At 39.2% G+C, this 14702-nt stretch overlaps 1 protein-coding gene across 1 annotated transcript in view; it reads right to left on the bottom strand.

The window, feature by feature from the left end:
• The window catches only part of THSD7B (thrombospondin type 1 domain containing 7B), a 730694-nt gene that overhangs the window by 325211 nt on the left and 390781 nt on the right, over positions 1–14702 (bottom strand). Inside the window, exon 11 of the mRNA XM_004774248.3 lies at positions 12416–12519. Within this exon, the coding sequence (XP_004774305.2) occupies positions 12416–12519 (104 nt within the window). The remainder of the gene's footprint in view (positions 1–12415; positions 12520–14702) is intronic.

Genomic DNA, 14702 nt, shown 5'->3' with positions numbered 1-14702 from the left:
TTCATAGAAGCAATGTCCACTATAGCCAAACTGTGGAAAGAGCCAAGATGCTCTCAACAGATGAAAGGATAAAGAAGATGTGGTCCATATACACAATGGAATATTACTCAGCCATCAGAAAGGATGAATACCCAACTTTTGCAACAACATGGATGGGACTGGAGGGGATTATGCTGAGTGAAATAAGTCAAGTAGGAGTCAATTATCAGATGCATCAAAACTATTATAACAGATTCCATCAAAACTATTATATAAGACTTGGCCTCTCACAGGGACAAAAAACAATTAAGGAAGAACAAAAAATCTGACAGAGTTCTGCCTCCACATACACACTGCTCAGTGAAAACAAACCAAAAAAGAATATAGGCCATCGTAGAAGTCAAGGATATTGTAGACAGGACAACCTCAGTCTCCAATACCTACTCTGCGTCTGGTAGAGAGTTGATGAATAAGAAGAAAGTAACATCCAAAAGACACACACTGGCAAGGCGATGTGAATCGCATTATAAGAATTAGACCAGTCCACAGACAAATTTAGTCCCCTTCTAGGAATGGCAGCACCTTTAACTTTTTCTTTTATAGTATGAACTTTGTATCCTTTTAAGGGCAGTTTCATCAAAAAGAATGTTAGAATACATAAGTTTATTCCTCTTATGTTTTCATTTGCCACAAAAGCTGAGTAACCATGCCTTCTTTATTCCGATTAAGTACAGAGAGCTGGGCAGAGAAAATCCATGGCTCTCCCGAAAGTATGGGACAGCTAGGACGTTGGAACCCCAGATTCACATTTCCTTGGAGATGGTATAGACATTTAGTTCCAGCTGTAATTCTACTTGCCCTTTTATTTTCCTTCCTTTCTTTTTTTTTTTTTTAATTACAAGAGTATAATATAAATGTATTCTTACTGCAAATCGACTAACCAGGTCACCAATATAAACAGAAAGATAAAACAATGAATACCTCTGTTTTGAGCAGTATAATGGCTTAAAAATTATAAAAGACCTTACAAATGAAAAAAAGAAAAAGGAGGAGAAGTCAAGATGGCGGAGAAGTAGCAGGCCGAGACTACTTCAGCTAGCCGGAGATCAGCAAGATAGCTTATCTAAAGTTTGCAAACACCTGAAAATCCATCGGCAGATCGAAGAGAAGAAGAACAGCAATTCTGGAAACAGAAAACAACCACTTTCTGAAAGGTAGGACCGGCGGAGAAGTGAATCCAAAGCGACGGGAAGATAGACCCCGGGGGTTGGGGCCGGCTCCTGGCAAGCAGCGGAGCAACCGCGCACAAAATCAGGACTTTTTAAAGTCTGTTCCGCTGAGGGACATCGCTCCAGAGGCTACCCGGGGCAAAGCCCATACGGGGTCAGCGTGGCCTCAGGTCCCGCAAGGTCACAGAAGGATCGGGGGTGTCTGAGTGTCGCAGAGCTTGCGGGTATTGGAACGGGAAAGCCGGCTACAGAGACAGAGCCGACAGTAAGCTCGCAGCTCGGGGTGACCTTGAACCGATCACAGGCTTGGTGAGCTCGGAGCGCGGCTGGAGGTCAGGCAGACAGGAGTAACTGGGCGTGGTTCTCTGAGCGCGCACTGAGGAGTGCGGCCCTGGGCTCTCGGCTCCTCCGGGCCGGAGACCAGGAGGCCGCCATTTGTATTCCCGTCCTCCGGAACTCTACAGAAAGCGCTTAGGGAACAAAAGCTCCTGAAAGCAAACCCAAGCGGATTACTCGCCCCGGGTAAGGGCGGTGCAATTCCACCTGGGGCAAAGACACTTGAGGATCACTACAACAGGCCCCTCCCCCAGAAGATCAACAAGAAATCCAGCCGAGACCAAGTTCACCTACCAAAGAGTGCGGTTTCAATACCAAGGAGAGCAGCAGAATTCTAGAGGAGGAGAAAGCAAAGCACGGAACTCATGGCTTTTGCCCTGTGATTTTTTTTAGTCTTGCGGTTAATTTAATTTTTTTCTTTTTCATTTTTTGTTTTTTTTTCTCGCCTTCGGGTAAAATTTTTTTTTAACTGTTACCTTTTTCTTTTTTAACGATTTTTTACTAGTTTATCTAATACATATATTTTTTCTTTTTTATATTTTTCTTAGGTGTTTTCTTTTTTTTAAAATTCTTTTCTTTTTTCTTTTTTTTTTCTTCCTTTTTGAATCTCTTTTTATCCACTTTCTCCCCCCTCACGATTTGGGATCTCTACTAATTTGGATAAAGCATATTTTCCTGGGGTTGTTGCCACCCTTTTAGTATTTTACTTGCCCCTTCATATACTCTTCTCTGGACAAAATGACAAGACGGAAAAATTCAACACAAAAAAAAGAACAAGAGGCAGTACCGAAGGCTAGGGACCTAATCAATACAGACATTGGTAATATGTCAGATCTAGACTTCAGAATGACAATTCTCAAGGTTCTAGCCAGGCTCGAAAAAGGCATGGAAGATATTAGAGAAACCCTCTTGAGAGATATAAAAGCCCTTTCTGGAGAAATAAAAGAACTAAAATCTAACCAAGTTGAAATCAAAAAAGCTATTAATGAGGTGCAATCAAAAATGGAGGCTCTCACTGCTAGGATAAATGAGGCAGAAGAAAGAATTAGTGATATAGAAGACCAAATGACAGAGAATAAAGAAGCTGAGCAAAAGAGGGACAAACAGATACTGGACCACGAGGGGAGAATTCGAGAGATAAGTGACACCATAAGACGAAACAACATTAGAATAATTGGGATTCCAGAAGAAGAAGAAAGAGAGAGTGGAGCAGAAGGTATACTAGAGAGAATTATTGGGGAGAATTTCCCCAATATGGCAAAGGGAACGAGCATCAAAATTCAGGAGGTTCAGAGAACACCCCTCAAAATCAATAAGAATAGGCCCACACCCCGTCACCTAATAGTAAAATTTACAAGTCTCAGTGACAAAGAGAAAATCCTGAAAGCAGCCCAGGAAAAGAAGTCTGTAACATACAATGGTAAAAATATTAGATTGACAGCTGACTTATCCACAGAGACCTGGCAGGCCAGAAAGAGCTGGCATGATATTTTCAGAGCACTAAATGAGAAAAACATGCAGCCCAGAATACTATATCCAGCTAGGCTATCATTGAAAATAGAAGGAGAGATTAAAAGCTTTCAGGACAAACAACAACTGAAAGAATTTGCAAACACCAAACCAGCTCTACAGGAAATCTTGAAAGGGGTCCTCTAAGCAAAGAGAGAGCCTACAAGTGGTAGATCAGAAAGGAACAGAGACCATATACAGTAACAGTCACCTTACAGGCAAAACAATGGCACTAAATTCATATCTCTCAATAGTTACCCTGAATGTTAATGGGCTAAATGCCCCTGTCAAAAGACACAGGGTATCAGAATGGATAAAAAAACAAAACCCATCTATATGTTTCCTCCAAGAAACTCATTTTAAACCCGAAGACACCTCCAGATTTAAAGTGAGGGGGTGGAAAAGAATTTACCATGCTAATGGACATCAGAAGAAAGCAGGAGTGGCAATCCTTATATCAGATCAATTAGATTTTAAGCCAAAGACTATAATAAGAGATGAGGAAGGACACTATATCATACTCAAAGGGTCTGTCCAACAAGAAGATTTAACAATTTTAAATATCTATGCCCCCAACGTGGGAGCAGCCAACTATATAAACCAATTAATAACAAAATCAAAGAAACACATCAACAATAATACAATAATAGCAGGGGACTTTAACACTACCCTCACTGAAATGGACAGATCATCCAAGCAAAAGATCAGCAAGGAAATAAAGGCCTTAAACGACACACTGGACCAGATGGACATTACAGATATATTCAGAACATTTCATCCCAAAGCAACAGAATACACATTCTTCTCTAGTGCACATGGAACATTCTCCAGAATAGATCACATCCTCGGTCCTAAATCAGGACTCAACCAGTATCAAAAGATTGGGATCATTCCCTGCATATTTTCAGACCACAATGCTCTAAAGCTAGAACTCAACCACAAAAGGAAGTTTGAAAAGAACCAAAATACATGGAGACTAAACAGTATCCTTCTAAAGAATGAATGGGTCAACCGGGAAATTAAAGAAGAATTGAAAAAAATCATGGAAACAAATGATAATGAAAATACAACGGTTCAAAATCTGTGGGACACAACAAAGGCAGTCCTGAGAGGAAAATATATAGCGGTACAAGCCTTTCTCAAGAAACAAGAAAGGTGTCAGGTACACAATCTAACCCTACACCTAAAGGAGCTGGAGAAAGAACAAGAAAGAAACCCTAAGCCTAGCAGGAGAAGAGAAATCATAAAGATCAGAGCAGAAATCAATGAAATAGAAACCAAAAAAACAATAGAACAAATCAACGAAAGTAGGAGCTGGTTCTTTGAAAGCATTAATAAAATTGATAAACCCCTGGCCAGACTTATCAAAAAGAAAAGAGAAAGGACCCAAATAAATAAAATCATGAATGAAAGAGGAGAGATCACAACTAACACCAAAGAAATACAAACTATTATAAGAACATATTATGAGCAACTCTACGGCAATAAATTTGACAATCTGGAAGAAATGGATGCATTCCTAGAAACATATAAACTACCACAACTGAACCAGGAAGAAATAGAAAGCCTGAACAGACCCATAACCAGTAAGGAGATTGAAACAGTCATTAAAAATCTCCAAACAAACAAAAGCCCAGGGCCAGACGGCTTCCCGGGGGAATTCTACCAAACATTTAAAGAAGAACTAATTCCTATTCTCCTGAAACTGTTCCAAAAAATAGAAATGGAAGGAAAACTTCCAAACTCATTTTATGAGGCCAGCATCACCTTGATCCCAAAACCAGACAAGGATCCCACCAAAAAAGAGAGCTATAGACCAATATCCTTGATGAACACAGATGCGAAAATACTCAACAAAATACTAGCCAATAGGATTCAACAGTACATTAAAAAGATTATTCACCACGACCAAGTGGGATTTATTCCAGGGCTGCAAGGTTGGTTCAACATCCGCAAATCAGTCAATGTGATACAACACATCAATAAAAGAAAGAACAAGAACCATATGATACTCTCAATAGATGCTGAAAAAGCATTTGACAAAGTACAGCATCCCTTCCTGATCAAAACTCTTCAAAGTGTAGGGATAGAGGGCACATACCTCAATATCATCAAAGCCATCTATGAAAAACCCACCGCAAATATCATTCTCAATGGAGAAAAACTGAAAGCTTTTCCGCTAAGGTCAGGAACACGGCAGGGATGTCCATTATCACCACTGCTATTCAACATAATACTAGAGGTCCTAGCCTCAGCAATCAGACAATAAAAGGAAATTAAAGGCATCCAAATCGGCAAAGAAGAAGTCAAATTATCACTCTTCGCAGATGATATGATACTATATGTGGAAAACCCAAAAGACTCCACTCCATAACTGCTAGAACTTATACAGGAATTCAGTAAAGTGTCAGGATATAAAATCAATGCACAGAAATCAGTTGCATTTCTCTACACCAACAGCAAGACAGAAGAAAGGGAAATTAAGGAGTCAATCCCATTTACAATTGCATCCAAAACCATAAGATACCTAGGAATAAACCTAACCAAAGAGACACAGAATCTATACTCAGAAAACTATAAAGTACTCATGAAAGAAATTGAGGAAGACACAAAGAAATGGAAAAATGTTCCATGCTCCTGGATTGGAAGAATAAATATTGTGAAAATGTCTATGCTACCTAAAGCAATCTACACATTTAATGCAATTCCTATCAAAGTACCATCCATCTTTTTCAAAGAAATGGAACAAATAATTCTAAAATTTATATGGAACCAGAAAAGACCTCGAATAGCTAAAGGGATATTGAAAAAGAAAGCCAACGTTGGTGGCATCACAATCCCGGACTTCAAGCTCTATTACAAAGCTGTCATCATCAAGACAGCATGGTACTGCCACAAAAACAGACCCATAGATCAATGGAACAGAATAGAGAGCCCAGAAATAGACTCTCAACTCTATGGTCAACTAATCTTCGACAAAGCAGGAAAGAATGTCCAATGGAAAAAAGACAGCCTCTTCAATAAATGGTGCTGGGAAAATTGGACAGCCACATGCAGAAAAATGAAATTGGACCATTTCCTTACACCACACACAAAAATAGACTCAAAATGGATGAAGGACCTCAATGTGCGAAAGGAATCCATCAAAATCCTTGAGGAGAACACAGGCAGCAACCTCTTTGACCTCAGCCACAGCAGCATCTTCCTAGGAACATCGCCAAAGGCAAGGGAAGCAAGGGCAAAAATGAACTATTGGGATTTCATCAAGATCAAAAGCTTTTGCACAGCAAAGGAAACAGTTCACAAAATCAAAAGACAACTGACAGAATGGGAGAAGATATTTGCAAACGACATATCAGATAAAGGACTAGTGTCCAGAATCTATAAAGAACTTAGCAAACTCAACACCCAAAGAACAAATAATCCAATCAAGAAATGGGCAGAGGACATGAACAGACATTTCTGCAAAGAAGACATCCAGATGGCCAACAGACACATGAAAAAGTGCTCCATATCACTCGGCATCAGGGAAATACAAATCAAAACCACAATGCGATATCACCTCACACCAGTCAGAATGGCTAAAATCAACAAGTCAGGAAATGACAGATGCTGGCGAGGATGCGGAGAAAGGGGAACCCTCCTACACTGTTGGTGGGAATGCAAGCTGGTGCAACCTCTCTGGAAAACAGCATGGAGGTTCCTCAAAATGTTGAAAATAGAACTGCCCTATGACCCAGCAATTACACTATTGGGCATTTACCCTAAAGATACAAACGTAGTGATCCAAAGGGGCACGTGTACTCGAATGTTTATAGCAGCAATGTCCACAATAGCCAAACTATGGAAAGAACCTAGATGTCCATCAACAGATGAATGGATCAAGAAGATGTGGTATATATACACAATGGAATACTATGCAGCCATCAAAAGAAATGAAATCTTGCCATTTGCGACAACATGGATGGAACTAGAGCGTATCATGCTTAGCGAAATAAGTCAAGCAGAGAAAGACAACTATCATATGATCTCCCTGATATGAGGAAGTGGTGATGCAACATGGGGGCTTAAGTGGGTACGAGAAGAATAAATGAAAGAAGATGGGATTGGGAGGGAGACAAACCATAAGTGACTCTTAATCTCACAAAACAAACTGAGGGTTGCTGGGGGGAGGGGGCTTGGGAGAAGGGGGTGGTATTATGGACATTGGGGAGGGTATGTGTTTTGGTGAGTGCTGTGAAGTGTGTAAACCTGGTGATTCACAGACCTGTACCCCTGGGGATAAAAATATATGTTTATAAAAAATAAAAAATTATATTAAAAAAAATAAAATAAAAAATTTAAAAAAAAAAAAGAAAGAAAAGAAAAAAAAACCCACTGAAAAAATATGTATTTTCTGAATGTATTGTTGGGCTGGCTCCAAATCAAATAACCCATAAAGCACAAAACAGAGTAAAAGCTTGGGATACAAGGTAAGCAAGCCAGACAACTTTCATCTTGAGAGCTTCTACCAAATCTTAGAGACCCCAGTTTCCTTTGTCATGTCCTCAAGTTCTACTATAGAGAATCTCATAAAAGGATCCACACTAAAAACGACAAGACAAAAGCCACTCCTCCATGTAGGGGTGAAGTAGAGAGAAACATGCAAAGCAAAATGCCTTGGCAAGGCCACTTGCATATCAAACACTGAACACTGGATGGTGAGGGGCGGGAAAATCTCTTGTGAGAATTTATAACCCCAAGCTGGTCTTTCCATGATTTTATGGTCTAAATTCATGTTCCCTCTGTGATTCTAAAACTCCTCAAAGAGAAATTTAAATTTAAAGTGTTTTTAGATTGATAGGGGAATCCATGGAACTGAAAAGTATAAAAGCCACCTGGCTAGCATGCTAAAGCAGGTGAAAGAAGAGAACTGAGGGTCTCCTAATTCCTTACTTGGGCTTTCTTTTGATCCTCCTGATTTGAGGCTAGGCCTCCACTCTCCTCTGCTGGTTGTCCCTCTGGTTTTACATCCCCAGAGACCAAGCCTCTAGGCTCCCACAAGAATAGGGAAAGGGATGACTTTCTGATGACTCACTGTTCTTTAATCAGACTTCCAAAAGCCTCTGTTTTCTCCCACCCTTAAGATACACACACACACACACACACACACACACACACACACAAGCATGCACACACAGACACAAACACATACTTATCTACTTCCTTCTGCAGAATGTGGTAACTTTCTGGAGTTCTCCAGGACAAATCACTTCATTTCCCTTCAGCCTCCACACCTTCACCCCTACCAACACTTTAGCATAATCTTGTTCTGCAAAGTCCTTTCCTGTATCTCCACTCACTTTCTAAACTGTATATTGTGACTGAGGTTACAGATGGCACCTCATTTCCTTGAAGGTGAGTTTAATGTGCTTCTTGTTCTCTGGAGCAATTTTACAAACGATATCTCATTGGACATTATTTTTTTCTTATTGTTTCACATCTTCCTTGCTGGTTTTGAAGTAATCTCCGGAGAAAAGACAGAGTAGAAATGTCTTTACTTCACTATCTTGAAATTGGAGACCCAGGACACTACTTTAAAAGTACAAATTTCCCAACAGATAAACACTACAAATTCTCTAATATTGGTGTCTAATTTAGAGAAAACTCAAGGAGATAACTTGTCTAGTCTAAGGGACTAGGAGGTCTCCAGTTAGAATCTGTTTAACTTGAAATCTAAAGTAGAATTATTCTAAGACAGATAATTTGCCATTTATGTGATAAGATTCTACATAATTTAGGAGCAACATCTCCTCAGAAATTACTAAAAGGTTTTGCAGTAAAAACCAACCATTATGATATGCTAGTATCAAACTCTCAAAATCTAAGCCACCATATGGAGTTAACCTGTGCGGCACACGAAAGTGCCATTTTTAAAGAACTTCATTCCTAGAGATCCTGCTGATCTAGATATATTATAACAATTTTCCAGTAGAAAGTAGTCAAGGTCTTACAATGACAAGATCGTATTATTACAACAATTTTCTGACATAGGCAAGTGAGGTGGTCCTTTCCCTTAATTTATGTACTCTCTAGCTTCATAGATGTCCTGAATGAAATTAACTTGCCAGTCAAATTCACATCTATAAATCTTCTGAAAGGGACATCATTTCTAAAGCATAACTACTATAAAACTGAAATGACCCAAAATTCCTATGCTAAAGCCCTAACCTCACATATCACTGTATCTGAAGATAATAAAGACCACCAGAAACAGTTTGCTCTTGGATGGCAAGGCCAGCAACGCACCTTTACTCTCCTACCTCAGGGGTATATTGACTCTCCAGCCCTATTTCATAATTTAGTTCTGTGGGGACCTTGATTGTCTTTTCCTTCAATCAGATAGCATACTAGTGCATTACATGAATGGCATTATTCTGAATGGATCTAGTAAGGAAGATGTAGCCACTACTTCAGATCTTGTGATAAGAGGGTAAGAAATAAATCTGAAAAAATCAGGGACTTCTACCCCAGGGAAATTTCTAGAGCTTCAGTCGTGTAGGGCTTGTGAAGATATCCCTTCTATGGATGAAGAATAAGTTTTTGCACTAGGCACAACACCTAGTGGGCCTCTTTGGATTTTGGAGGCAACATATTCCTTATTCAAGTGTGTTAGTCCAGCCTATTTACCAAGAGACTCAAAGAGCTGCTAGTTTTATGCAGGTCCCAGAATGAGAAAAATCTCTATAGTAGTCCAGGCCTTGTTCTCCCACTTGGGCCATATGATCCTGCAGATCCAATGCTACTCAAGCATCAGTAGCAGACAGGAACTCTGTTTGCAGACATTAGAGGCTTCTATAAGTGAATTGCAGGAGAGGTCCTCAGGATTTTGGAGCCAAGCCCTGCCACCCTCTTTTACAAAACACCTTCTGGCCTGATACTGTGTCTTGCTAGAGAATGAAGGCTTAATCACGGGCCACCAAATTAGTGTACAACACAGGCTGCCTTCACGAACCAGGTATTATGTAATAAACCAAGCCACAATGTAAGACATCATCAAATGGACACAGTATATAGACAATTCAGCCCAAACAGGTCCTGAAGGCATAAGTAAGTTACATGAGCAAATGGGCAAATATCCACAGTCCCCACTTCTGCTACAGTACCTGCTCTCTCCCAGCCTAGACCTATGGCCTCAAGGAGAGTTCCCCACAATCTGTTGATAGAAGAGAAGAATCTGCCCTAGTTTAGAGGTGGTTCTGTACAATATCTAGGCAAAACCCCCAAATGGACAGCTATAGCACTACTTGTTCTTCCTGAGATATCCCTGAAAGGGAAAGGTAAAGAGAAATCTTCCCAGTGGATAGAATGTAAAGCAATGTAGTTCACTTTGCCTAGTAGGAGAAATGGCCAGATATGTGATTACATACAGATTCATGGACTGTGGCCAATGGTTTTGTTCTATGGCCAAGGTCTTGGAAGGGACGTGATTGGAAAGTTGGTAACAAGGAAATCTGGGCAAGAGTTACATAGATAGACCTTACAGCATGGGGAAAAATGTGAACATATTTGAGTCCCATGTGAATGTTCCCCAAAGGGTGACTTCAGCAGAGATATATATTAACAGCCAAATGGAATAGTATGGATACTATACCATACGATACCATCACCCTCTTTCCCCAGTGACTCCTCCCATCATCAAATGGGTTCATGAAGAAAGTATGCATGGTAGCAGAAATAGAAGGAATTCTCAGGCTCAGCAGTATGAACGTCCACTGGCTACAGCCATCACTGAATGCCCAATATGCCAGCAGCAGGCAGCAACACTAAGTCCCTAATATGGCCCCACTCTCTAGAGTGACGAGCTGGCTACATGGGGGTACGTTGATTACACTGGACCACTTCCATCATAGAAGGGACAGTGCTTTGTTCTTACTGGAATAGAAATTTATCCTGGATATGGACTTGCCTTCCCTGAGAATAATACTTCTGCCCAAACCATTATCCATGGACTTACAGAATGCCTCACTTCACAACAAACAAAGTATTGCAATGGGTCCATTCTCATGGAATTCATTAATCTTACCATGTCCCCGACAATCCTCAAGCAGCTGGCCTGACAGAGTGGTGGAAAGGTCTTTTGCAGACTCAATTACAATTCCAGTCAGGTGGCAATATCTTGCAGGGCTGAGATAAGGTTTTACAGAAGGCTGTATATGCTCTGAATCAGCACCTAATTTGGGGTACTGTTTCCCCCACAGGCAGGATTCATAGGTCCAGGAATCAAGAGGAGGAAATGAAGAGAAGTGGCATAACTCACTATAACCTCTGGTGACTCACTAGTAAAATGTTTGCTTCTTGTCTCCTGTGATCTTATGTTTTGCTGCCCTATAGGTCTTTGTTCCAAAGGAAGCAATGCTTCCACCAGAAGACACAATAAGATTCCATTGACCTGGATGTTAAGACTGCCACCTGGCCATGGGGGACTTCTCTGTCATAGGGGACAGCTCTGAATCAACAGATACAGCACGGAGTTATTGTGCTGCTGGCTTGACTGATCCCAACCAATACATTAATTGTTTTTGCAACAGGAAGAGACACTTCATTCTAAACAAAGCTTTTAGAAAAAATCATAAAGACATTTTAATGCAGTTGGTTCCACAGGGTCTGATTTTGCTACATATATCCCTTGAGCAACAAAGTGGTTAGATTTTAAGAATAAAGCACTTCTTATTAAGCCTCATTTGATTGGTACCTGGATTATGAATGAAACAGGAAACTGAACAGTCTGATGAGACTGAGCGCTTTTCAGAGATTGCAATACATCACACCTTGGCATTGATGATTAAAAGCACTTCTACTTTGAACCAGAAGACTACTTGCAATGTCTTCCAGGAATTTAAATAGTTCCTTTCCGTGCATATTATATAGAACACATAGTAACTATATATGTAACAATTACATTTAAGTCATGATTATTAAGATTAGTCCATTCATTCAATTATCCTTAATTCATTTAACAAAGATTAAATTTGCACCTAAAAAGTGCAATGACTACTGTTGGGTCTAACCATAGACATATTTTTCATTCCTTGGATTATGTCTAACATGTGTTTGGAACACAAGCACTAAGATATGCAAATGACTGAGAACAGATATCTGCTTCCATTGCATAGTCCTCAGATACACTAGCTTGTTACGGTTAAAAGATGGTATAATATCAACATTACTTAATGCCTAACTTAAACTCAAATACCGATAAACATAAATAATTCAGTCCAATAATATCATTAATATTCAAATGTAAAATAAGCAATAGTTTATAAGAATAACATAATTTTATATTACATTTTAACAGAAAAACTGTTTTAAAATTCCCTTACCTCTTGTTTGTACCCCCTTTCCACAGGCTTCACTGGTGCCCATTATCGCCTGCCTGACAGACTCTGGCACCAATATACAAGGGCTCCATTTCTGTGGCTTCCATCTGTGATTACAAAGAAGAGCAAACTAAAAATTTCACCATAACAAACATACAAAAGAAATACACAAAATTAACGAATTTGAAACCCCCAAATCATAAAAACAGTAATTCAATAAAACCTGATTAAAATCAATGTCATAAAATGGAGCAAAAGGGAAGAAAATAGTCCACTCTATCCTAGATTCATGGTTAATGCAGTATTTCCATTTTTTAAAAATGTTGACATTTTCTATATAAGCTGTAGTCCATTGGGCAAGGCGGCAGTAAAAATCCTTAAAAGCACAGATCAATCGAGAAGTTTTACCTACCATATTATCTAAAATTATTTTTTAAAGAGGGGGGAAGAAAAAGAAAGAGAGAAGGAGCAGGAGGAAGAAGAGGTGGAAAGGAAAAAGAGAGAGAGAAAAATCCCTATGTCCCATTGGAGCCGGTGAGAATCAAGGTTTGAACATCTGAAAATTTGGGATGAAAACTTTCACAATTGATCTTCTGCTTCTGAGATTTTTATAAGGTGGTGTCTAAGATTTTAAAGTGATTCAGATATCTCAATAAGTCATAAAGTAAAAGGGTGATGGGGGGGGTCACAGGGACCTATCTTATGTGATAGTTCATCTCATGGAAGAGGAACAGATCCTCCTTTGATGAATCACCAGTATTTCTAGTTCTCAAAGGAAATATTCACTGCGGAGGCCTTGTGGTTTCTCACTGTTTTCATTTCTCAGGTAAACAAAATTTTCTATTTTTATGATCCACAAGACAGACTGACTTAGATCCTTAAACTTGTCTTCAGAATGTACCAGAGGGGCGCATGGGTGGCTCAGCGGATTAAGTCTCTGCCTTTGGCTCAGGTCATGATCTCAGGGTCCTGGGATCGAGCCCAATATGGGGTGAGCAGGGAGCCTGCTTCCCCCTCTCTCTCTGCCTGCCTCTCTGCCTATTTGTGATCTCTCTCTCTGTCAAATAAATAAATAAAATCCTTATTAAAAAAAAAAAAAAAGAATGTACCAGAAAACTCAAACCTTAAGAGTAACCACAGATTCTGCTCCTTCCTTAGTATATGTTCACACTTTTCAGAGCCAATAGCACTAATAAGAGATGCTACTTCAAAAAATGAAACAGAAACATGAAGCAAAAATATTATTGGCCAGTTTTGTGAGATGAAATAATTGATAGATAAAGATCTCTAGGATTTTTTCATCTTGCAAAACTGTTTAATATTACATATAAATTACATATGTATGTACAATACATATGTACAACAATATTACATATGTATGTATGTAATATATACATAATATTATTGACCAGTTTATATGTAATAGATAAGTAATATATATGTTATATATATAAAATATAATATTGACCTCACTCAAGTGGCATTCATACTAGGAATAGTTGAGGAATTGAGAAATCAAGAAACACCTAAACTGAAAAGCACAATTTAAAGAACCCCTTAATTTTAAATAATTGTAAATTTACTTTGCACATGCATAGATTGATTTAGTATAATTCCAAAACACAGAAACTGAAATGGCAAGGGGTTTTAGTCCAATTTTTCAATAGGATGTAGCAATCATTCAGATCCCTTCAGTTTACCGAGGCTTTCTAAATCGAAATGAGACCATGGAGTTCAGTCTAGTTCAGTGTGCTGCATAAAGTGAAATAGAAGGAATTTCAGGACTCTCATTAAACTTGGTTTTGGAATGAGAAACTTGGGCTCAGAGAGGTTAAGTTAAATGCCTGAGATTGTACAACTCAGAGGCCAGCTGTCCCTCCTAAAACCCTGGATGTTCAGCTACAGACCCTTGACCCCATGGTCAGTTCTCTGTAAGGCTACATCACCATGCTGCCTTCCCTTTTGGTTATTAACTTAATGTGTTGGGAGATACTCAAATTCACAAAAATTTCTACAGACATTTTGATTCTATTTTAACTATGTAAGTCTGTGATTATGTCACCTTAATGGAATCAAAAAGAAGATTCAGAAGATAATGATAAAGATCCTATATTAACTTGCCTCTCTAACATACCAATGAGAAGGGATGCAAAAACTAAATTGGAACCATGTTGTTCAAAATTCAAGGCTGCTTTACTGAGGAGCAGAGAATCATGCTAATAATGTGTATACATACTAAACTAGGCATCATGAGAAATGATAACACTGATCCAATCCAGACATAGCAAAA

The sequence above is a fragment of the Mustela putorius genome, unplaced genomic scaffold (assembly GCF_011764305.1).
Source record: "Mustela putorius furo isolate JIRA1106 unplaced genomic scaffold, ASM1176430v1.1 tig00003867_pilon_pilon_pilon, whole genome shotgun sequence".
Taxonomy (NCBI): Eukaryota; Metazoa; Chordata; class Mammalia; order Carnivora; family Mustelidae; genus Mustela; species Mustela putorius.
Note: the sequence above shows the minus strand (reverse complement) of the source record. Positions and strands in the feature narration are given on the sequence as shown.